At 49.8% G+C, this 27,623-nt stretch overlaps 1 protein-coding gene across 1 annotated transcript in view; it reads left to right on the top strand.

Moving 5' to 3' along the window:
* Window positions 1-27,623, top strand: part of agbl5 (AGBL carboxypeptidase 5) — a gene marked incomplete in the record, with an annotated part of 126,129 nt that overhangs the window by 4,473 nt on the left and 94,033 nt on the right. The window contains 6 exon segments of the mRNA XM_055885807.1: window positions 2,506-2,769; window positions 3,117-3,288; window positions 8,514-8,677; window positions 15,283-15,460; window positions 20,106-20,284; window positions 20,481-21,042. Coding sequence (XP_055741782.1) covers window positions 2,573-2,769; window positions 3,117-3,288; window positions 8,514-8,677; window positions 15,283-15,460; window positions 20,106-20,284; window positions 20,481-21,042 — 1,452 coding nt within the window.

Genomic DNA, 27,623 nt, shown 5'->3' with positions numbered 1-27,623 from the left:
TCCAACAGGGTGGTGTGTTTATCTCTAACAGGGTGGTGTGTTTATCTCCAACAGGGTGGTGTGTTTATCTCCAACAGGGTGGTGTGTTTATCTCCAGCAGGGTGGGTGTATTTATCTCCAACAGGGTTAGTGTGTTTATCTCCAACAGGGTGAGTGTGTTTATCTCCAACAGGGTGAGTGTGTTTATCTCCAACAGGGTGGTGTGGGTGTGTTTATCTCCAACAGGGTGGTGTGAGTGTGTTTATCTCCAACAGGGTGGTGTGTTTATCTCCAACAGGGTGGTGTGTTTATCTCCAACAGGGTGAGTGTGTTTATCTCTAACAGGGTGGTGTGTTTATCTCCAACAGGGTGGTGTGTTTATCTCCAACAGGGTGGTGTGTTTATCTCCAACAGGGTGGTGTGTTTATCTCCAACAGGGTGGTGTGTTTATCTCTAACAGGGTGGTGTGTTTATCTCCAACAGGGTGGTGTGTTTATCTCCAACAGGGTGGTGTGTTTATCTCCAGCAGGGTGGGTGTATTTATCTCCAACAGGGTGGTGTGTTTATCTCCATCAGGGTGGTGTGTTTATCTCTAACAGGGTGGTGTGTTTATCTCCAACAGGGTGGTGTGTTTATCTCCAACAGGGTGAGTGTGTTTATCTCTAACAGGGTGAGTGTGTTTATCTCCAACAGGGTGGTGTGGGTGTGTTTATCTCCAACAGGGTGGTGTGAGTGTGTTTATCTCCAACAGGGTGGTGTGTTTATCTCCAACAGGGTGGTGTGTTTATCTCCAACAGGGTGAGTGTGTTTATCTCCAACAGGGTGGTGTGTTTATCTCCATCAGGGTGAGTGTGTTTATCTCTAACAGGGTGGTGTGTTTATCTCCAACAGGGTGGTGTGTTTATCTCCAACAGGGTGGTGTGTTTATCTCCAACAGGGTGGTGTGTTTATCTCCAACAGGGTGGTGTGTTTATCTCTAACAGGGTGGTGTGTTTATCTCCAACAGGGTGGTGTGTTTATCTCCAACAGGGTGGTGTGTTTATCTCCAGCAGGGTGGTGTGTTTATCTCCAACAGGGTGGTGTGTTTATCTCCAACAGGGTGAGTGTGTTTATCTCTAACAGGGTGGTGTGTTTATCTCCAACAGGGTGGTGTGTTTATCTCCAACAGGGTGAGTGTGTTTATCTCCAACAGGGTGGTGTGTTTATCTCCAACAGGGTGGTGTGTTTATCTCCAACAGGGTGGTGTGTTTATCTCCAACAGGGTGGTGTGTTTATCTCCAACAGGGTGGTGTGTTTATCTCTAACAGGGTGGGTGTGTTTATCTCCAACAGGGTGGGTGTGTTTATCTCCAACAGGGTGGGTGTGTTTATCTCCAACAGGGTGGGTGTGTTTATCTCCAACAGGGTGGGTGTGTTTATCTCCAACAGGGTGGTGTGTTTATCTCCAACAGGGTGGTGTGTTTATCTCCAACAGGGTGAGTGTGTTTATCTCCAACAGGGTGGTGTGTTTATCTCCAACAGGGTGGTGTGTTTATCTCTAACAGGGTGGGTGTGTTTATCTCCAACAGGGTGGGTGTGTTTATCTCCAACAGGGTGGGTGTGTTTATCTCCAACAGGGTGGGTGTGTTTATCTCCAACAGGGTGGTGTGTTTATCTCCAACAGGGTGGGTGTGTTTATCTCCAACAGGGTGGGTGTGTTTATCTCCAACAGGGTGGTGTGTTTATCTCCAACAGGGTGGTGTGTTTATCTCCAACAGGGTGGTGTGTTTATCTCCAACAGGGTGGTGTGTTTATCTCCAATAGGGTGGTGTGTTTATCTCCAACAGGGTGGTGTGTTTATCTCCAACAGGGTGGTGTGTTTATCTCCAACAGGGTGGGTGTGTTTATCTCCATCAGGGTGGTGTGTTTATCTCTAACAGGGTGGTGTGTTTATCTCCAACAGGGTGGGTGTGTTTATCTCCAACAGGGTGGGTGTGTTTATCTCCAACAGGGTGGGTGTGTTTATCTCCAACAGGGTGGGTGTGTTTATCTCCAACAGGGTGGTGTGTTTATCTCTAACAGGGTGGGTGTGTTTATCTCCAACAGGGTGGGTGTGTTTATCTCCAACAGGGTGGGTGTGTTTATCTCCAACAGGGTGGTGTGTTTATCTCCAACAGAGTGGTGTGTTTATCTCCAACAGGGTGGTGTGTTTATCTCCAACAGGGTGGTGTGTTTATCTCCAGCAGGGTGGTGTGTTTATCTCTAACAGGGTGGTGTGTTTATCTCCAACAGGGTGGTGTGTTTATCTCCAACAGGGTGGTGTGTTTATCTCCAGCAGGGTGAGTGTGTTTATCTCTAACAGGGTGGTGTGTTTATCTCCAACAGGGTGGTGTGTTTATCTCCAACAGGGTGGTGTGTTTATCTCCAACAGGGTGGTGTGTTTATCTCCAACAGGGTGGGTGTGTTTATCTCCAACAGGGTGGTGTGTTTATCTCCAACAGGGTGGTGTGTTTATCTCCAACAGGGTGAGTGTGTTTATCTCCAACAGGGTGGTGTGTTTATCTCCAACGGGGTGGGTGTGAGTACCAGCTGGCCCCGAGGGTAGGTCAGAGGTCATGGAGGTTCGTGTTGGAAGCTTGGTGTTCAGCTCCAGGTTTGACTCTGGAAACCTGGGCCGTGTGGAGAAGGTCGACTCCTCCCCCTCCGACACCGCCTGTTCCACTTCCACAACCCTTAGCAACGCCCCCGACTACGAGTTTAATGTCTGGACGCTTCCTGACTGTGCCGGGACAGAACACGAGAATGGAAACAGGTAACCTAGCAACTCACACACAGACACTCAATTGGGACAGGTAGAACAATATGTGTAACCAAACAACACACTCCTCTGGGCTCTACAGAATACAGCCTCCTCTGGGCTCTACAGAATACAGCCTCCTCTGGGCTCTGCAGAATACAGCCTCCTCTGGGCTCTGCAGAATACAGCCTCCTCTGGGCTCTGCAGAATACAGCCTCCTCTGGGCTCTACAGAATACAGCCTCCTCTGGGCTCTACAGAATACAGCCTCCTCTGGGCTCTACAGAATACAGCCTCCTCTGGGCTCTGCAGAATACAGCCTCCTCTGGGCTCTGCAGAATACAGCCTCTCATTGTGTTGCAGGTCCTGGTTTTACTTCAGTGTGCGTGGTGCTGTGCCGGGGCGACTGCTGAAGGTCAATGTAATGAATATGAACAAGCAGAGTAAACTGTACAACCAGGGAATGGCTCCTCTAGTCAAGACTGTACCTGGTAGGACACGCTGGGAGAGAGTACGGGACAGACCCACATACGAGGTACACACACTATACACACATTATAGCACTATATACACATAATACCACTATATATACACATTATACCACTATATACACATTATACTACTATATATACACATTATACCACTATACACACACATTATACCACTATACACACATTATACCACTATATACACATTATACTACTATATATACACATTATACCACTATATACACATTATACTACTATATATACACATTATACCACTATACACACACATTATACCACTATATATACACATTATACCACTATATACACATTATACTACTATATATACACATTATACCACTATATACACATTATACCACTATATGCACACACATTATACCACTATATACACATTATACCACTATATACACACACATTATACCACTATATACACACACATTATACCACTATATACACACATTATACCACTATATACACATTATACTACTATATATACACATTATACTACTATATATACACATTATACCACTATATATACACATTATACTACTATACACACACATTATACCACTATACACACATTATACCACTATATACACATTATACTACTATATATACACATTATACCACTATATACACATTATACTACTATATATACACATTATACCACTATATACACACATTATACCACTATATACACATTATACCACTATATACACACACATTATACCACTATATACACACACATTATACCACTATATATACACACATTATACCACTATATACACATTATACCACTATATACACATTATACCACTATATATACACATTTTACCACTATATATACACATTATACCACTATACATACACACATTATACCACTATATACACACATTATACCACTATATACACATTATACTACTATATATACACATTATACCACTATATACACACATTATACCACTATATACACACATTATACCACTATATACACACATTATACCACTATATACACACATTATACCACTATACACATTATACCACTATATATACACACATTATACCACTATATACACACATTATACACACATTATACCACTATATACACATTATACCACTATATACACATTATACCACTATATACACACATTATACCACTATATATACACACATTATACCACTATACACACATTATACCACTAAATATACACATTATACCACTATACACACATTATACCACTAAATATACACATGATACCACTATATATACACACATTATACCACTATATATACACATTATACAACTATATACACACATTATACCACTATATACACACATTATACCACTATATATACACACATTATACCACTATATATACATTATACAACTATATACACACATTATACCACTATATACACACATTATACCACTATATACACACATTATACCACTATACACACATTATACCACTATATACACACATTATACCACTATATACACACATTATACCACTATATACACACATTATACCACTATATACACACATTATACCACTATATATACATTATACAACTATATACACACATTATACCACTATATACACACATTATACCACTATATATACACACATTATACCACTATACACACATTATACCACTATATATACACACATTATACCACTATATACACATTATACCACTATATATACACATTATACCACTATACACACATTATACCACTATATACACACATTATACCACTATATATATACATTATACCACTATATACATACATTATACCACTATATACACACATTATACCACTATACACACATTATACCACTATACACACATTATACCACTATATACACACATTATACCACTATACACACATTATACCACTATATACACACATTATACCACTATATATACACATTATACCACTATATATACACATTATACTACTATATACACACATTATACCACTATATACACACATTATACCACTATATACACACATTATACCACTATATACACACATTATACCACTATATATACACACATTATACCACTATATATACACACATTATACCACTATACACACATTATACCACTATATACACACATTATACCACTATATACACACGTTATACCACTATATATACACATTATACCACTATATACACACATTATACCACTATATACACACATTATACCACTATATATATACATTATACAACTATATACACACATTATACCACTATATACACACATTATACCACTATATACACACATTATACCACTATATACACACATTATACCACTATATATACACACATTATACCACTATACACACATTATACCACTATATATACACACATTATACCACTATACACACATTATACCACTATATACACACATTATACCACTATATATACACATTATACCACTATATACACATTATACTACTATATACACACATTATACCACTATATATACACATTATACCACTATATACACACATTATACCACTATACACATTATACCACTATATATACACACATTATACCACTATATACACACATTATACCACTATATATACACACATTATACCACTATACCCACATTATACCACTATATACACACATTATACCACTATATACACATTATACTACTATATACACACATTATACCACTATATATACACATTATACCACTATATACACACATTATACCACTATATACACACATTATACCACTATATACACACATTATACCACTATATATACACATTATACCACTATATACACATTATACTACTATATACACACATTATACCACTATATATACACATTATACCACTATATACACACATTATACCACTATATATACACATTATACCACTATATACACACATTATACCACTATACACATTATACCACTATATATACACATTATACCACTATATATACACATTATACCACTATATACACATTATACTACTATATACACACATTATACCACTATATACACATTATACTACTATATACACACATTATACCACTATATATACACATTATACCACTATATATACACATTATACCACTATATATACATTATACCACTATATATACACATTATACCACTATATATACACACATTATACCACTATATATACACATTATACCACTGTATACACATTATACCGCTATATACACATTATACCGCTATATACACATTATACCACTATATACACATTATACCGCTATATACACATTATACCACTATATACACACATTATACCACTATATACACACATTATACCACTATATACACACATTATACCACTATATACACATTATACCACTATATATACACATTATACCACTATACATACACATTATACCACTATATATACACACATTATACCACTATATATACACACATTATACCACTATATACACACATTATACCACTATACACATTATACCACTATACACATTATACCACTATATATACACATTATACCACTATATATACACATTATACTACTATATACACACATTATACCACTATATATACACATTATACCACTATATACACATTATACCACTATATATACACATTATACCACTATATATACACACATTATACCACTATATATACACATTATACCACTATATATACACATTATACCACTATACATACACATTATACCACTATACATACACACATTATACCACTTTACACATTATACCACTATACACATTATACCACTATATATACACATTATACCACTATATACACACATTATACCACTATATATACACATTATACCACTATATACACATTATACCACTATATATACACATTATACCACTATATACACACATTATACCGCTATATACACATTATACCGCTATATATACACATTATACCACTATATACACACATTATACCACTATATACACACATTATACCGCTATATACACATTATACCACTATATACACATTATACCACTATATATACACATTATACCACTATACATACACATTATACCACTATATATACACACATTATACCACTATATACACACATTATACCACTATACATATTATACCGCTATATACACATTATACCGCTATATACACATTATACCGCTATATACACATTATACCACTATATACACACATTATACCACTATATACACACATTATACCACTATATACACACATTATACCACTATATACACATTATACCACTATATATACACATTATACCACTATACATACACATTATACCACTATATATACACACATTATACCACTATATATACACACATTATACCACTATATACACACATTATACCACTATACACATTATACCACTATACACATTATACCACTATATATACACATTATACCACTATATATACACATTATACTACTATATACACACATTATACCACTATATATACACATTATACCACTATATACACATTATACCACTATATATACACATTATACCACTATATATACACACATTATACCACTATATATACACATTATACCACTATATATACACATTATACCACTATACATACACATTATACCACTATACATACACACATTATACCACTTTACACATTATACCACTATACACATTATACCACTATATATACACATTATACCACTATATACACACATTATACCACTATATATACACATTATACCACTATATACACATTATACCACTATATATACACATTATACCACTATATACACACATTATACCGCTATATACACATTATACCGCTATATATACACATTATACCACTATATACACACATTATACCACTATATACACACATTATACCGCTATATACACATTATACCACTATATACACATTATACCACTATATATACACATTATACCACTATACATACACATTATACCACTATATATACACACATTATACCACTATATACACACATTATACCACTATACATATTATACCGCTATATACACATTATACCGCTATATACACATTATACCGCTATATACACATTATACCACTATATACACACATTATACCACTATATACACACATTATACCACTATATACACACATTATACCACTAAATACACATTATACCACTATACACACACACACACACACACACAATGTTTAGAGATGCATGGACTAAATGGCTGGGTTATTGGTTGACAAAACGTTTGTGTTGTCCTCCTCAGATGGTGGATAATCAGTTCCTCCTGTCGTTTACTCATCGTCTGTTGGAGGTGAAAGGAGCCACTACGTTCTTCTCCTTCAGTTTCCCCTTCTCCTACAGCGAGAGTCAAGACCTGCTGACACACCTGGCCCAGAGATACCCTGACACAGCCACGCTCACACCCAGGTACGCACACACACACACCTGGCCCAGAGATACCCTGACACAGCCACGCTCACACCCAGGTACACACACACACACACACACACACACACACACACACACACACACACACACACCTGGCCCAGAGATACCCTGACACAGCCACGCTCACACCCAGGTACGCACACACACACACACACACACACACACACACACACACACACACACACACACCTGGCCCAGAGATACCCTGACACAGCCACGCTCACACCCAGGTACGCACACACACACACACACACACACACACACACACACACACACACACACACACACACACACACACACACACACACACACACACACACACACACACCTGGCCCAGAGATACCCTGACACAGCCACGCTCACACCCAGGTACGCACACACACACACACACACACACACACACACACACACACACACACACACACACACACACACACACACACACCTGGCCCAGAGATACCCTGACACAGCCACGCTCACACCCAGGTACGCACACACACACACCTGGCCCAGAGATACCCTGACACAGCCACGCTCACACCCAGGTACACACACACACACACACACACACACACACACACACACACACACACACACACACCTGGCCCAGAGATACCCTGACACAGCCACGCTCACACCCAGGTACGCACACACACACACACACACACACACACACACACACACACACACACACACACACCTGGCCCAGAGATACCCTGACACAGCCACGCTCACACCCAGGTACGCACACACACACACACACACACACACACACACACACACACACACACACACACACACACACACACACACACACACACACACACACACACACACACCTGGCCCAGAGATACCCTGACACAGCCACGCTCACACCCAGGTACGCACACACACACACACACACACACACACACACACACACACACACACACACACACACACACACCTGGACCAGAGATACCCTGACACAGCCACGCTCACACCCAGGTACGCACGCACGCACACACACACACACACACACACACACACACACACACACACACACACACACACACACACACACACACACACACACACACACACACACACACACCTGGACCAGAGATACCCTGACACAGCCACGCTCACACCCAGGTACGCACGCACGCACACACACACACACACACACACACACACACACACACACACACACACACACACACACACACACACACACCTGGCCCAGAGATACCCTGACACAGCCACGCTCACACCGAGGTACACACACACACACACACACACACACACACACACACACACACACACACACACACTGACACACCTGGACCAGAGATACCCTGACACAGCCACGCTCACACCCAGGTACGCACGCACGCACACACACACACACACACACACACACACACACACACACACACACACACACACACACACACACACACACACACACACACACACACACACACACACACACACACACACACACACACCTGGCCCAGAGATACCCTGACACAGCCACGCTCACACCCAGGTACGCACACACACACACACACACACACACACACACACACACACACACACACACACACACACACACACACACACACACACACACACACACACACCTGGCCCAGAGATACCCTGACACAGCCACGCTCACACCGAGGTACACACACACACACACACACACACACACACACACACACACACACACACACACACACACACACACACACACACACACACACACACTGACACACCTGGACCAGAGATACCCTGACACAGCCAATCATTTATTGGATCATCAAGAACTTCAAGGAGAGCGGTTCAATTGTTGTGATGAAGGCTTCAGGGCGCCCAAGAAAGTCCAGCAAACCCCAGGACCGTCTCCTAAAGTTGATTCAGCTGCAGGATCGGGACACCACCAGTACAGACCTTGCTCAGGAATGGCAGCAGGCAGGTGTGAGTGCATCTGCACGCACAGTGAGGCGAAGACTTTTGGAGGATGGCCTGGTGTCAAGAAGGGCAGCAGAGAAGCCACTTCTCTCCAGGAAAAACATCAGGGACAGACTGATATTCTGCAAAAGGTACAGGGATTGGACTGCTGGGGACTGGGGTAAAGTCATTTTCTCTGATGAATCCCCTTTACGATTGTTTGGGGCATCCGGAAAAAAGCTTGTCCGGAGAAGACAAGGTGGAGTGCTACCATCAGTCCTGTGTCATGCCAACAGTAAAGCATCCTGAGACCATTCATGTGTGCGGTTGCTTCTCAGCCAAGGGAGTGGACTCACTCACAATTTTGCCTAAGAACACAGCCATGAATAAAGAATGGTACCAACACATCCTCCGAGAGCAACTTCTCCCAACCATCCAGGAACAGTTTGGTGACGAACAATGCCTTTTCCAGCATGATGGAGCACCTTGCCATAAGGCAAAAGGGATAAAAAAAAGTGGCTCGGGGAATAAAACATCGATATTTTGGGTCCATGGCCAGGAAACTCCCCAGACCTTAATCCCATTGAGAACTTGTGGTCAATCCTCAAGAGGCGGGTGGACAAACAAAACCCCACAAATTCTGACTCCAAGCATTGATTATGCAAGAATGGGCTGCCATCAGTCAGGATGTGGCCCAGAAGTTAATTGACAGCATGCCAGGGCGGATTGCAGAGGTCTTTAAAAAGAAGGGTCAACACTGCAAATATTGACTCTTTGCATCAACTTCATGTAATTGTCAATAAAAAACTTTGACAGTTATGAAATGCTTGTAATTATACTTCAGTATTCCATAGTAACATCTGACAAAAATATCTAAAGACACTGAAGCAGCAAACTTTGTGGAAATTAATATTTGTGTCATTCTCAAAACTTTTGGCCACGACTGTACAATGTTGTAACGACGTGCAAATAGTTAAAGTACAAAAGGGAAAATAAATAAGCATAAATATGGGTTGTATTTACAATGGTGTTTGTTCTTCACTGGTTGCCCTTTTCTTGTGGCAACAGGTCACACATCTTGCTGCTGTGATGTCACACTGTGGTATTTCACCCAGTAGATATGGGAGTTTATCAAAAGTGTAATTGTTTTCTAATTCTTTGTGGATCTGTGTAATCTGAGGGAAATATGTGTCTCTAATATGATCCTACATTGGGCAGGAGGTTAGGAAGTGCAGCTCAGTTTCCACCTCATTTTGTGGGCAGTGGGCACATAGCCTGTCTTCTCTTGAGAGCCATGTCTGCCAATGGCGGCCTTTCTCAATAGCAAGGCTATGCTCACTGAGTCTGTACATAGTCAAAGCTTTCCTTAAGTTTGGGTCAGTCACAGTGGTCAGGTATTCTGCCACTGTGGACTCTCTGTTTAGGGCCAGTCACAGTGGTCAGGTATTCTGCCACTGTGTACTCTCTGTTTAGGGTCAGTCAGTGGTCAGGTATTCTGCCACTGTGTACTCTCTGTTTAGGGTCAGTCACAGTGGTCAGGTATTCTGCCACTGTGTACTCTCTGTTTAGGGCCAGTCACAGTGGTCAGGTATTCTGCCACTGTGTACTCTCTGTTTAGGGTCAGTCACAGCGGTCAGGTATTCTGCCACTGTGTACTCTCTGTTTAGGGTCAGTCACAGTGGTCAGGTATTCTGCCACTGTGTACTCTCTGTTTAGGGCCAGTCACAGTGGTCAGGTATTCTGCCACTGTGTACTCTCTGTTTAGGGTCAGTCACAGCGGTCAGGTATTCTGCCACTGTGTACTCTCTGTTTAGGGTCAGTCACAGTGGTCAGGTATTCTGCCACTGTGTCCTCTCTGTTTAGGGCCAGTCTCAGTGGTCAGGTATTCTGCCACTGTGGACTCTCTGTTTAGGGTCAGTCACAGTGGTCAGGTATTCTGCCACTGTGTACTCTCTGTTTAGGGTCAGTCACAGTGATCAGGTATTCTGCCACTGTGTACTCTCTGTTTAGGGTCAGTCTCAGTGGTCAGGTATTCTGCCACTGTGTCCTCTCTGTTTAGGGTCAGTCACAGTGGTCAGGTATTCTGCCACTGTGTCCTCTCTGTTTAGGGTCAGTCACAGTGGTCAGGTATTCTGCCACTGTGTACTCTCTGTTTAGGACCAAATAGCATTCTAGTTTGCTCTGTTTTTTTGTTAATTCTTTCCATCGTGTCAAGTCATTATCTTTTTGTTTTCTCATGATTTGGTTGGGTCTAATTGTGTTGCTGTCCTGGGGCTCTGTGGGGTGTGTTTGTGTTTGTGAACAGAGCACCAGGACCAGCTTGCTTAGGGGACTCTTCTCCAGGTTCATCTCTCTGTAGGTGATGGCTTTGTTGTGGAAGGTTTGGGAATTGCTTCCTTTTAGGTGGTTGTAGAATTTTGATAATTAGTGGGTATCGGCCTAAGCCTGCTCTGCATGCATTATTTGGTATTCTACGTTGTACACAGAGGATATTTTTGCAGAGTCTCAATTTGGTGTTTGTCCCATTTTGTGAAATCTTGGTTGGTGAGCGGACCCCAGACCTCACAACCATAAAGGGCAATGGGTTCTATAACTGATTCAAGTATTTTTTGCCAAATCCTAATTGGTACGTCGAATTTGATGTTCCTTTTGAAGGCATAGAAGGCCCTTCTTGCCTTGTCTCTCAGATTATTCACAGCTTTGTGGAAGTTACTGATGTTTAGGATGAGGTATGTATAGTTTTTTTGTGTGCTCTAGGGCAACGGTGTCTAGATTAAATTTGTATTTGTGGTCCTGGCAACTGGACCTTTTTTGCAACATCATAATTTTTTCTTACTTAGATTTACTGTCAGGCCCAGGTCTGACAGAATCTGTGCAGAAGATCTAGGTGCTGCTGTAGGCCCCCCTGGAGGATGTTGCAGGCAGCAGAACGTTCTCCACGGCGTCTCCAGACTCTGTCACGTCTGTCACATGTGCTCATGTGCTCAGTGTGAACCTGCTTTCATCTGTGAAGAGCACAGGGCGCCAGTGGCGAATTTGCCAATCTTGGTGTTCTCTGGCAAATGCCAAACGTCCTGCACGGTGTTGGGCTGTAAGCACAACCCCCACCTGTGGACGTCGGGCCCTCATACCACCCTCATGGAGTCTGTTTCTGACCGTTTGAGCAGACACATGCACATTTGTGGCCTGCTGGAGGTCATTTTGCAGGGCTCTGGCAGTGCTCCTCCTAATCCTCCTTGCACAAAGGCGGAGGTAGCGGTCCTGCTGCTGGGTTGTTGCCCTCCTACGGCCTCCTCCACGTCTCCTGATGTACTGGCCTGTCTCCTGGTAGCGCCTCCATGCTCTGGACACTACGCTGACAGACACAGCAAACCTTCTTGCCACAGCTCGCATTGATGTGCCATCCTGGATGAGCTGCACTACCTGAGCCACTTGTGTGGGTTGTAGACTCCGTCTCATGCTACCACTATAGAGTGAAAGCACCGCCAGCATTCAAAAGTGACCAAAACATCAGCCAGGAAGCATAGGAACTGAGAAGTGGTCTGTGGTCACCACCTGCAGAACCACTCCTTTATTGGGGGTGTCTTGCTAATTGCCTATAATTTCCACCTTTTGTCTATTCCATTTGCACAACAGCATGTGAAATGTATTGTCAATCAGTGTTGCTTCCTAAGTGGACAGTTTGATTTCACAGAAGTGTGATTGACTTGGAGTTACATTGTGTTGTTTAAGTGTTCCCTTTATTTTTTGAGCAGTGTATGTTGAAGAGGGTGGGGCTCAAGCTGCATCCCTGTCTCACCCCACGGCCCTGTGGAAAGAAATGTGTTTTTCGCCAATTTTAACCGCACACCTGTTGTTTGTGTACATGGATTTTATAATGTTGTATGTTTTTCCCCCAACGCCACTTTCCATCAATGTGGATAGCAGACCCTCATGACAAACTGAGTCGAAGGCGTTTTTGAAATCAACAAAGCATGAGAAGACTTTGCCTTTGTTTTGGTTTGTTCGTTTGTCAATTAGGGTGTGCAGGGTGAATACGTGGTCTTTGGTAATTTTGTAAAAATACAATTTGACATTTGCTCAGTACATTATTTTCACTGAGGAAATGTACGAGTCTGCTGTTAATGATAATGCAGAGGATTTTCCCAAGGTTGCTGTTGATGCTTCTCCCACGGTAGTTATTGGGGTCAAATTTGTCTCCACTTTTGTGGATTGGGGTGATCAGTCCTTGGTTCCAAATATTAGGGAAGATGCCAGAGCTGAGGATGATGTTGAAGTATAGCCAATTGGAATTTGTAGTCTGTATATTCATCTCTCTCTCCTCTCCTCTCTCTTCTCTCCCTCCTGTCTCTCTTTCTCCTCTCTCCTCTCTCTCCCTCCTCTCCCTCTTTCCTCCCTCCTCTCTCTCTCTCTCTCTTCTCTCTCTCTTCTCTCCCTCCCTCTCTCTCCTCTCCCTCTCCCTCCTCTCCCTCTCCCTCCTCTCCCTCCCTCTCCCTCTCTCTTCTCTCCCTCTCCCTCCCTCTCCTCTCTCTTCTCTCCCTCCTCTCTCTCCCTCTCTCTCTTTCCTCCCTCCTCTCTCTCTCTCTTCTCTCTCTCCCTCCTCTCCCTCTCTCCTCTCCCCTCTCCCTCCTTCTCTCTCCCCCCTCCAGTTGTGGTGACAGTGTATACTTCCACAGGGAGGTATTGTGTCATTCTCTGGATGGTAACAGAGTGGATCTGCTGACGGTCACCAGCTGTCTCGGCATGCAGGAAGAGAGAGAACACCGCCTGGACAAACTGTTTCCTGATGCAGAGACCCCACGACCTCATCGCTTCACTGGCAAACAGGTAACACACCCGCACACAGTCACCACACAGTCACGTACCCACACACAGTCACGTACCCACACACAGTCACGTACCCACACACAGTCACGTACACAGTCACGTACCCACACACAGTCACGTACCCGTACACAGTCACGCACACAGTCACGTACCCGCACACAGTCACGTACCCGTACACAGTCACGTACCCGCACACAGTCACGTACACAGTCACGTACACAGTCACGTACCCGTACACAGTCACGTACCCGCACACAGTCACGTACACAGTCACGTACACAGTCACGTACCCGCACACAGTCACGTACACAGTCACGTACACAGTCACGTACCCGTACACAGTCACGTACCCGCACACAGTCACGTACACAGTCACGTACACAGTCACGTACCCGTACACAGTCACGTACCCGTACACAGTCACGTACACAGTCACGTACCCGTACACAGTCACGTACCCGCACACAGTCACGTACAGTCACGTACCCGCACACAGTCACGTACACAGTCACGTACCCAGTCACGTACCCGTACACAGTCACGTACCCGTACACAGTCACGTACCCGCACACAGTCACGTACACAGTCACGTACCCAGTCACGTACCCGTACACAGTCACGTACCCGCACACAGTCACGTACACAGTCACGTACACAGTCACGTACCCGCACACAGTCACGTACACAGTCACGTACACAGTCACGTACCCGTACACAGTCACGTACCCGCACACAGTCACGTACACAGTCACGTACACAGTCACGTACCCGTACACAGTCACGTACCCGTACACAGTCACGTACACAGTCACGTACCCGTACACAGTCACGTACACGCACACAGTCACGTACACAGTCACGTACCCGCACACAGTCACGTACACAGTCACGTACCCAGTCACGTACCCGTACACAGTCACGTACCCGTACACAGTCACGTACACAGTCACGTACCCGTACACAGTCACGTACCCGCACACAGTCACGTACACAGTCACGTACACAGTCACGTACCCGTACACAGTCACGTACACAGTCACGTACACAGTCACGTACACAGTCACGTACACAGTCACGTACCCGTACACAGTCACGTACCCGTACACAGTCACGTACCCGTACACAGTCACGTACACAGTCACGTACCCGTACACAGTCACGTACCCGCACACAGTCACGTACCCGCACACAGTCACGTACCCGCACACAGTCACGTACCCGTACACAGTCACGTACCCGCACACAGTCACGTACACAGTCACGTACACAGTCACGTACCCGTACACAGTCACGTACCCGCACACAGTCACGCACACAGTCACGTACCCGCACACAGTCACGTACCCGTACACAGTCACGTACCCGCACACAGTCACGTACACAGTCACGTACACAGTCACGTACCCGTACACAGTCACGTACCCGCACACAGTCACGTACACAGTCACGTACACAGTCACGTACCCGCACACAGTCACGTACACAGTCACGTACACAGTCACGTACCCGTACACAGTCACGTACCCGTACACAGTCACGTACCCGCACACAGTCACGTACACAGTCACGTACACAGTCACGTACCCGTACACAGTCACGTACCCGTACACAGTCACGTACACGCACACAGTCACGTACACAGTCACGTACCCGCACACAGTCACGTACACAGTCACGTACCCAGTCACGTACCCGTACACAGTCACGTACACAGTCACGTACCCGTACACAGTCACGTACCCGTACACAGTCACGTACCCGTACACAGTCACGTACCCGTACACAGTCACGTACACAGTCACGTACCCGCACACAGTCACGTACCCACACACAGTCACGTACCCGTACACAGTCACGTACCCACACACAGTCACGTACCCGTACACAGTCACGTACACAGTCACGTACCCGTACACAGTCACGTACCCGTACACAGTCACGTACCCGTACACAGTCACGTACCCGTACACAGTCACGTACACAGTCACGTACCCGCACACAGTCACGTACCCGCACACAGTCACGTACCCGCACACAGTCACGTACCCACACACAGTCACGCACACAGTCACGTACCCGCACACAGTCACGCACACGCACACAGTCACGTACCCGCACAGTCACGTACACACACACAGTCACGTACCCAAACAGTCACGTACCCGCACACAGTCACGTACCCGCACACAGTCACGTACCCGCACACAGTCACGTACCCGCACACAGTCACGTACCCGCACACAGTCACGTACCCGCACACAGTCACGTACCCGCACACAGTCACGTACCCGCACACAGTCACGTACCCACACAGTCACGTACCCGCACACAGTCACGTACCCGCACACAGTCACGTACCCGCACACAGTCACGTACCCGCACACAGTCACGTACCCACACAGTCACGTACCCGCACACAGTCACGTACCCGCACACAGTCACGTACCCGCACACAGTCACGTACCCACACAGTCACGTACCCGCACACAGTCACGTACCCGCACACAGTCACGTACCCGCACACAGTCACGTACCCGCACACAGTCACGTACCCGCACACAGTCACGTACCCGCACACAGTCACGTACCCGCACACAGTCACGTACCCGCACACAGTCACGTACCCGCACACAGTCACGTACCCGCACACAGTCACGTACCCACACAGTCACGTACCCACACAGTCACGTACCCACACAGTCACGTACCCACACAGTCACGTACCCGCACACAGTCACGTACCCGCACACAGTCACGTACCCGCACACAGTCACGTACACAGTCACGTACCCGCACACAGTCACGTACCCGCACACAGTCACGTACCCGCACACAGTCACGTACCCGCACACAGTCACGTACCCGCACACAGTCACGTACCCGCACACAGTCACGTACCCGCACACAGTCACGTACCCGCACACAGTCACGTACCCGCACACAGTCACTTACCCACACAGTCACGTACCCGCACACAGTCACGTACCCGCACACAGTCACGTACCCACACACAGTCACGCACCCACACAGTCACGTACCCACACAGTCACGTACCCGCACACAGTCACGTACCCGCACACAGTCACGTACCCGCACACAGTCACGCACACAGTCACGTACCCACACAGTCACGTACCCACACAGTCACGTACCCGCACACAGTCACGTACCCGCACACAGTCACGTACCCGCACACAGTCACGCACACAGTCACGCACACAGTCACGCACACAGTCACGTACCCGCACACAGTCACGTACACAGTCACGTACACAGTCACGTACCCGCACACAGTCACGTACCCACACACAGTCACGTACCCGCACACAGTCACGCACACAGTCACGTACCCACACAGTCACGTACCCACACAGTCACGTACCCGCACACAGTCACGTACCCGCACACAGTCACGTACCCGCACACAGTCACGCACACAGTCACGCACACAGTCACGCACACAGTCACGTACCCGCACACAGTCACGTACACAGTCACGTACACAGTCACGTACCCGCACACAGTCACGTACCCACACACAGTCACGTACCCGTACACAGTCACGTACACAGTCACGTACCCGTACACAGTCACGTACCCGTACACAGTCACGTACCCGTACACAGTCACGTACCCGTACACAGTCACGTACACAGTCACGTACCCGCACACAGTCACGTACCCGCACACAGTCACGTACCCGCACACAGTCACGTACCCACACACAGTCACGCACACAGTCACGTACCCACACACAGTCACGTACCCGCACACAGTCACGTACCCAAACAGTCACGTACCCGCACACAGTCACGTACCCGCACACAGTCACGTACCCGCACACAGTCACGTACCCGCACACAGTCACGTACCCGCACACAGTCACGTACCCGCACACAGTCACGTACCCGCACACAGTCACGCACACAGTCACGTACCCACACAGTCACGTACCCACACAGTCACGTACCCGCACACAGTCACGTACCCGCACACAGTCACGTACCCGCACACAGTCACGTACCCGCACACAGTCACGTACCCGCACACAGTCACGCACACAGTCACGTACCCACACAGTCACGTACCCACACAGTCACGTACCCACACAGTCACGTACCCGCACACAGTCACGTACCCGCACACAGTCACGTACCCACACAGTCACGTACCCACACAGTCACGTACCCGCACACAGTCACGTACCCGCACACAGTCACGTACCCACACACAGTCACGTACCCGCACACAGTCACGTACCCACACAGTCACGTACCCGCACACAGTCACGTACCCGCACACAGTCACGTACCCGCACACAGTCACGTACCCACACACAGTCACGTACCCGCACACAGTCACGTACCCACACAGTCACGTACCCGCACACAGTCACGTACCCACACAGTCACGTACCCACACAGTCACGTACCCGCACACAGTCACGCACACAGTCACGTACCCACACAGTCACGTACCCACACAGTCACGTACCCGCACACAGTCACGTACCCGCACACAGTCACGTACCCGCACACAGTCACGCACACAGTCACGCACACAGTCACGCACACAGTCACGCACCCTGACCACAGAGTGATGTTTAATCAGTATAGTCTATTGATAATAATGTGTGTGTGTGTAGGTGTTTTTCCTCAGTAGTCGTGTCCACCCGGGGGAGACGCCGTCGTCGTTTGTCTTTAAAGGCTTTTTAAACTTCATCCTGCGTCATGACGACCCCAGAGCTCACACCCTCCGCAACATGTTTGTCTTCAAACTCATCCCCATGCTGAACCCGGACGGGGTGGTACGCGGACACTACAGGTACACGCTCAACATATCCTGTTGTTGTTTGGATGAAAATGTTATAACATTTCCCTCTGTCTCCCTCTCTCAATCTCTCTCTCTCTCTCTCCCTCTCTCTCTGTCTCCCTCTCTCTCTGTCTCCCTCTCTCTCTGTCTCCCTCTCTCTCTGTCTCCCTCTCTCTCTGTCTCCCTCTCTCTCTGTCTCCCTCCCCAGGACTGACTCTAGAGGGGTGAATCTGAACAGACAGTATATGAACCCTAGTCCTGATCTCCACCCCTCCATCTACGCTGCTAAAACACTGCTTCTCTACCACCACACACACAACCGTACCACACACACACACTCCAACACGCACATCAACACACACACCTACAACCCACCTCAAGCACCTCCCCTCAGCACCAAACCCACCAATCAGAGCCCTGCCCCACCCCTCACCCCTCTGGAACTCAGCCTCAACCAACGGAACGCTGATAAAGACTCTAACCCCGCCCCCTCAGAGATCGCCATGGTTATGGAGGAGATCGCCTGGATAACCATGGAGACCGGGAAGAGGGAGGGGCAGGGGGATGAAAGGTGCTGTGAAGACGAGAATGATTCGCAGAGCGTCTCAGAGTCCACGCCCACATCGGTACCTCTGGAGATGTCAGTCGCAGCCGGGGAACCAATCCCTGCGCAGGAGGGGGGAGTGGCCTATTACGTGGACCTGCATGGCCACGCTTCCAAACGCGGCTGCTTCATGTACGGCAACAGCCTATCAGACGAAAACCAGCAGGTGAGAGAGAGAGAGGGAGGGAGAATTGGGAAGAGAGAGGGAGGGAGACTTGGGGAGATAGCTGGGGAGACTTGGGGAGATAGCTGGGGAGACTTGGGGAGATAGCTGGGGAGACTTGGGGAGAGAGCTGGGTAGAGGGGGAGACTTGGGGAGAGGGGGAGACTTGGGGAGAGGGGGAGACTTGGGGAGAGGGGGAGACTTGGGGAGAGGGGGAGACTTGGGGAGAGGGGGACACTTGGGGAGAGGGGGACACTTGGGGAGAGGGGGAGACTTGGGGAGAGAGGGAGACTTAGGGAGAGAGGGAGACTTGGGGAGAGAGCTGGGTAGATGGGGAGACTTGGGGAGAGAGGGAGACTTGGTGAGAGAGGGAGACTTGGGGATATAGCTGGGGAGACTATGGGAGAGGGAGACTTGGGGAGAGGGAGACTTGGGGAGAGAGGGAGACTTGGGGAGAGGGGGAGACTTGGGGAGAGGGGGAGACTTGGGGAGAGAGGGGGACTTGGGGAGAGAGGGAGACTTGGGGAGAGGGAGACTTGGGGAGAGGGAGACTTGGGGAGAGGGAGACTTGGGGAGAGGGAGACTTGGGGAGAGAGCTGGGGAGAGGGGGAGACTTGGGGAGAGAGGGAGACTTGGGGAGAGAGGGAGACTTGGGGAGAGAGGGAGACTTGGGGAGAGAGGGAGACTTGGGGAGAGAGGGAGACTTGGGGAGAGGGGGAGACTTGGGGAGAGAGCTGGGTAGAGGGGGAGACTTGGGGAGAGAGCTGGGGAGACTTGGGGAGAGAGCTGGGGAGACTTGGGGAGAGAGCTGGGGAGAGGGGGAGACTTGGGGAGAGAGCTGGGGAGAGGGGGAGACTTGGGGAGAGGGGGATACTTGGGGAGAGGGGGAGACTTGGGGAGAGAGCTGGGGAGAGGGGGAGACTTGGGGAGAGAGGGAGACTTGGGGAGAGGGGGAGACTTGGGGAGAGAGGGAGACTTGGGGAGAGAGGGAGACTTGGGGAGAGAGGGAGACTTGGGGAGAGAGGGAGACTTGGGGAGAGAGCTGGGGAGAGGGAGAGACTTGGGGAGAGAGGGAGAGACTTGGGGAGAGAGGGAGACTTGGGGAGAGAGGGAGACCTGGGGAGAGAGCTGGGGAGACTTGGGGAGAGAGCTGGGGAGAGGGGGAGACTTGGGGAGAGAGGGAGACTTGGGGAGAGGGAGACTTGGGGAGAGGGAGACTTGGGGAGAGGGAGACTTGGGGAGAGAGCTGGGGAGAGGGGGAGACTTGGGGAGAGAGCTGGGGAGAGGGGGAGACTTGGGAAGAGAGGGAGACTTGGGGAGAGAGGGAGACTTGGGGAGAGAGGGAGACTTGGGGAGAGAGGGAGACTTGGGGAGAGAGGGAGACTTGGGGAGAGAGGGATGGTAGACTTGGGGCGATAGCTGGGGAGACTTGGGGAGAGGGGGAGACTTGGGGAGAGGGGGAGAGAGGGAGACTTGGGGAGAGAGGGAGACTTGGGGAGAGGGAGACTTGGGGAGAGGGAGACTTGGGGAGAGAGCTGGGGAGAGGGGGAGACTTGGGGAGAGAGCTGGGGAGAGGGGGAGACTTGGGGAGAGAGGGAGACTTGGGGAGAGAGGGAGACTTGGGGAGAGAGGGAGACTTGGGGAGAGAGGGAGACTTGGGGAGAGAGGGAGACTTGGGGAGAGAGGGAGACTTGGGGAGAGAGGGAGACTTGGGGAGAGAGGGATGGTAGACTTGGGGCGATAGCTGGGGAGACTTGGGGAGAGGGGGAGACTTGGGGAGAGGGGGAGAGAGGGAGACTTGGGGAGAGAGGGAGACTTGGGGAGAGAGGGATGGAGACTTGGGGAGAGGGATGGAGACTTGGGGAGAGGGGGAGGCTTGGGGAGAGGGGGAGACTTGGGGAGAGGGAGAGAGCTGGTTAGAGGGGGAGACTTGGGGAGAGGGGGAGACTTGGGGAGAGGGGGAGACTTGGGGAGAGAGCTGGGTAGAGGGAGAGAGCTGGGGAGACTTGGGGAGAGGGGAGACTTGGGGAGAGAGCTGGGGAGAGGGGGAGACTTGGGGAGAGAGCTGGGGAGAGGGGGAGACTTGGGGAGAGAGCTGGGGAGAGGGGGAGACTTGGGGAGAGGGGGAGACTTGGGGAGAGGGGGAGACTTGGGGAGAGGGGGAGACTTGGGGAGAGAGGGAGACTTGGGGAGAGAGCTGGGGAGAGGGGGAGACTTGGGGAGAGAGGGAGACTTGGGGAGAGGGAGAGAGCTGGGTAGAGGGGGAGACTTGGGGAGAGAGCTGGGGAGAGGCGGAGACTTGGGGAGAGAGGGAGACTTGGGGAGAGAGGGAGACTTGGGGAGAGAGGGAGACTTGGGGAGAGAGGGAGACTTGGGGAGAGAGGGAGACTTGGGGAGAGAGGGAGACTTGGGGAGAGAGGGAGACCTGGGGAGAGAGCTGGGGAGAGGGGGAGACTTGGGGAGAGAGCTGGGGAGAGGGGGAGACTTGGGGAGAGAGGGAGACTTGGGGAGAGGGAGACTTGGGGAGAGAGCTGGGGAGAGGGGGAGACTTGGGGAGAGAGCTGGGGAGAGAGGGAGACTTGGGGAGAGAGGGAGACTTGGGGAGAGAGGGAGACTTGGGGAGAGAATGAGACTTGGGGAGAGAGGGAGACTTGGGGAGAGAGGGATGGAGACTTGGGGAGAGAGGGATGGAGACTTGGGGAGATAGCTGGGGAGACTTGGGGAGACTTGGGGAGAGAGGGAGACTTGGGGAGAGAGGGAGACTTGGGGAGAGAGGGAGACTTGGGGAGAGAGGGATGGAGACTTGGGGAGAGGGGGAGACTTGGGGAGAGGGGGAGGCTTGGGGAGAGGGGGAGGCTTGGGGAGAGGGGGAGACTTGGGGAGAGAGCTGGGTAGAGGGGGAGACTTGGGGAGAGGGGGAGACTTGGGGAGAGAGCTGGGGAGAGGGGGAGACTTGGGGAGAGGGGGAGACTTGGGGAGAGGGGGAGACTTGGGGAAAGAGGGAGACTTGGGGAGAGAGCTGGGGAGAGGGGGAGACTTGGGGAGAGGGGGAGACTTGGGGAGAGAGGGAGACTTGGGGAGAGGGAGAGAGCTGGGTAGAGGGGGAGACTTGGGGAGAGAGCTGGGTAGAGGGGGAGACTTGGGGAGAGAGCTGGGGAGACTTGGGGAGAGGGGGAGACTTGGGGAGAGAGCTGGGGAGAGGGGGAGACTTGGGGAGAGAGCTGGGAGAGGGGGAGACTTGGGGAGAGGGGGAGACTTGGGGAGAGAGCTGGGGAGAGGGGGAGACTTGGGGAGAGGGGGAGACTTGGGGAGAGAGGGAGACTTGGGGAGAGAGCTGGGGAGAGGGGGAGACTTGGGGAGAGAGGGAGACTTGGGGAGAGAGCTGGGGAGAGGGGGAGACTTGGGGAGAGAGGGAGACTTGGGGAGAGGGAGACTTGGGGAGAGGGAGAGAGCTGGGTAGAGGGGGAGACTTGGGGAGAGAGCTGGGGAGAGGCGGAGACTTGGGGAGAGAGGGAGACTTGAGGAGAGAGCTGGGGAGAGGGAGAGACTTGGGGAGAGAGGGAGACTTGGGGAGAGAGGGAGACCTGGGGAGAGAGCTGGGGAGAGGGGGAGACTTGGGGAGAGAGCTGGGGAGAGGGGGAGACTTGGGGAGAGAGGCAGACTTGGGGAGAGAGGGAGACTTGGGGAGAGGGAGACTTGGGGAGAGGGAGACTTGGGGAGAGGGAGACTTGGGGAGAGGGAGACTTGGGGAGAGGGAGACTTGGGGAGAGAGCTGGGGAGAGGGGGAGACTTGGGGAGAGAGCTGGGGAGAGAGGGAGACTTGGGGAGAGAGTGAGACTTGGGGAGAGAGGGAGACTTGGGGAGAGAGGGAGACTTGGGGAGAGAGGGAGACTTTGGGAGAGAGGGAGACTTGGGGAGAGAGGGATGGAGACTTGGGGAGAGAGGGATGGAGACTTGGGGAGATAGCTGGGGAGACTTGGGGAGACTTGGGGAGAGAGGGAGACTTGGGGAGAGAGGGAGACTTGGGGAGAGAGGGAGACTTGGGGAGAGAGGGATGGAGACTTGGGGAGAGGGGGAGACTTTGGGGGAGGGGGAGGCTTGGGGAGAGGGGGAGACTTGGGGAGAGGGGGAGACTTGGGGAGAGGGGGAGAGCTGGTTAGAGGGGGAGACTTGGGGAGAGGGGGAGACTTGGGGAGAGAGCTGGGTAGAGGGGGAGACTTGGGGAGAGAGCTGGGTAGAGGGGGAGACTTGGGGAGAGAGCTAGGGAGACTTGGGGAGAGAGCTGGGTAGAGGGGGAGACTTGGGGAGAGAGCTGGGGAGAGGGGGAGACTTGGGGAGAGAGCTGGGGAGACTTGGGGAGAGGGGGAGACTTGGGGAGAGGGAGACTTGGGGAGAGGGAGACTTGGGGAGAGGGAGACTTGGGGAGAGGGAGACTTGGGGAGAGAGCTGGGGAGAGGGGGAGACTTGGGGAGAGAGCTGGGGAGAGAGGGAGACTTGGGGAGAGAGTGAGACTTGGGGAGAGAGGGAGACTTGGGGAGAGAGGGAGACTTGGGGAGAGAGGGAGACTTTGGGAGAGAGGGAGACTTGGGGAGAGAGGGATGGAGACTTGGGGAGAGAGGGATGGAGACTTGGGGAGATAGCTGGGGAGACTTGGGGAGACTTGGGGAGAGAGGGAGACTTGGGGAGAGAGGGAGACTTGGGGAGAGAGGGAGACTTGGGGAGAGAGGGATGGAGACTTGGGGAGAGGGGGAGACTTTGGGAGAGGGGGAGGCTTGGGGAGAGGGGGAGACTTGGGGAGAGGGGGAGACTTGGGGAGAGGGGGAGAGCTGGTTAGAGGGGGAGACTTGGGGAGAGGGGGAGACTTGGGGAGAGAGCTGGGTAGAGGGGGAGACTTGGGGAGAGAGCTGGGTAGAGGGGGAGACTTGGGGAGAGAGCTAGGGAGACTTGGGGAGAGAGCTAGGTAGAGGGGGAGACTTGGGGAGAGAGCTGGGGAGAGGGGGAGACTTGGGGAGAGAGCTGGGGAGAGGGGGAGACTTGGGGAGAGGGGGAGACTTGGGGAAAGAGGGAGACTTGGGGAGAGAGCTGGGGAGAGGGGGAGACTTGGGGAGAGAGGGATACTTGGGGAGAGGGGGAGACTTGGGGAGAGAGGGAGACTTGGGGAGAGGGAGAGAGCTGGGTAGAGGGGGAGACTTGGGGAGAGAGCTGGGGAGAGGCGGAGACTTGGGGAGAGAGGGAGACTTGGGGAGAGAGCTGGGTAGAGGGGGAGACTTGGGTAGAGGGGGAGACTTGGGGAGGGTAGACTTGGGGAGACTTGGGGAGAGGGAGAGAGCTGGGGAGAGGGGGAGACTTGGAGACTTGGGAGAATGTAGATTAGAGGGAAATTGCAGTTTCTCTACATAGGTAAAGAAAGGTTGACTTGGGAGAATGTAGAGTAGAGGGAATTGCAGTTTCTCTACATAGGTAAAGAAAGGTTGCCACATTTGGTATAATTTGACAGAAGAACCCCGTAGGGTATTTTTATCTTCTCCAATTGAATAAAGTGTTAGACATTTTTAATCCACACGAGGAGAGGGAGACATGGAGGATGGGGAGGGGGAGGCTGGGGAGAGAGCTGGGGAGAGGGAGACATGGAGGCTGGGGAGAGGGAGACATGGAGGATGGGGAGAGGGAGACATGGAGGATGGGGAGAGGGAGACATGGAGGATGGGGAGAGGGAGACATGGAGGATGGGGAGGGGGAGACATGGAGGATGGGGAGAGGGAGGGGGAGAGGGAGACATGGAGGCTGGGGAGAGGGAGACATGGAGGATGGGGAGGGGGAGACATGGAGGCTGGGGAGCTGGGGAGGGGGAGAGGGAGACATGGAGGATGGGGAGAGGGAGGGGGAGAGGGAGACATGGAGGCTGGGGAGAGGGAGACATGGAGGCTGGGGAGAGGGAGACATGGAGGATGGGGAGAGGGAGACATGGAGGCTGGGGAGGGGGAGAGGGAGACATGGAGGATGGGGAGGGGGAGACATGGAGGATGGGGAGGGGGAGAGGGAGACATGGAGGATGGGGAGAGGGAGAGGGAGGGGGAGAGGGAGACATGAAGGCTGGGGAGAGGGAGACATGGAGGATGGGGAGAGGGAGACATGGAGGCTGGGGAGGGGGAGGGGGAGAGGGAGACATGGAGGATGGGGAGGGGGAGACATGGAGGATGGGGAGGGGGAGAGGGAGACATGGAGGCTGGGGAGGGGGAGAGGGAGACATGGAGGATGGGGAGGGGGAGAGGGAGACATGGAGGCTGGGGAGGGGGAGAGGGAGACATGGAGGATGGGGAGAGGGAGACATGGAGGATGGGGAGAGGGAGACATGGAGGATGGGGAGAGGGAGGGGGAGAGGGAGACATGGAGGCTGGGGAGAGGGAGGGGGAGAGGGAGACATGGAGGATGGGGAGAGGGAGACATGGAGGCTGGGGAGAGGGAGAGGGAGACATGGAGGCTGGGGAGAGGGGGACATGGAGGATGGGGAGAGGGAGACATGGAGGATGGGGAGGGGGAGAAAGAAACATGGAGGCTGGGGAGAGGGAGACATGGAGGATGGG

Source organism: Salvelinus fontinalis, chromosome 27 (genome assembly GCF_029448725.1).
Source record: "Salvelinus fontinalis isolate EN_2023a chromosome 27, ASM2944872v1, whole genome shotgun sequence".
NCBI classification, from domain to species: domain Eukaryota; kingdom Metazoa; phylum Chordata; class Actinopteri; order Salmoniformes; family Salmonidae; genus Salvelinus; species Salvelinus fontinalis.
This window is presented reverse-complemented; position numbering and strand designations above follow the sequence as displayed.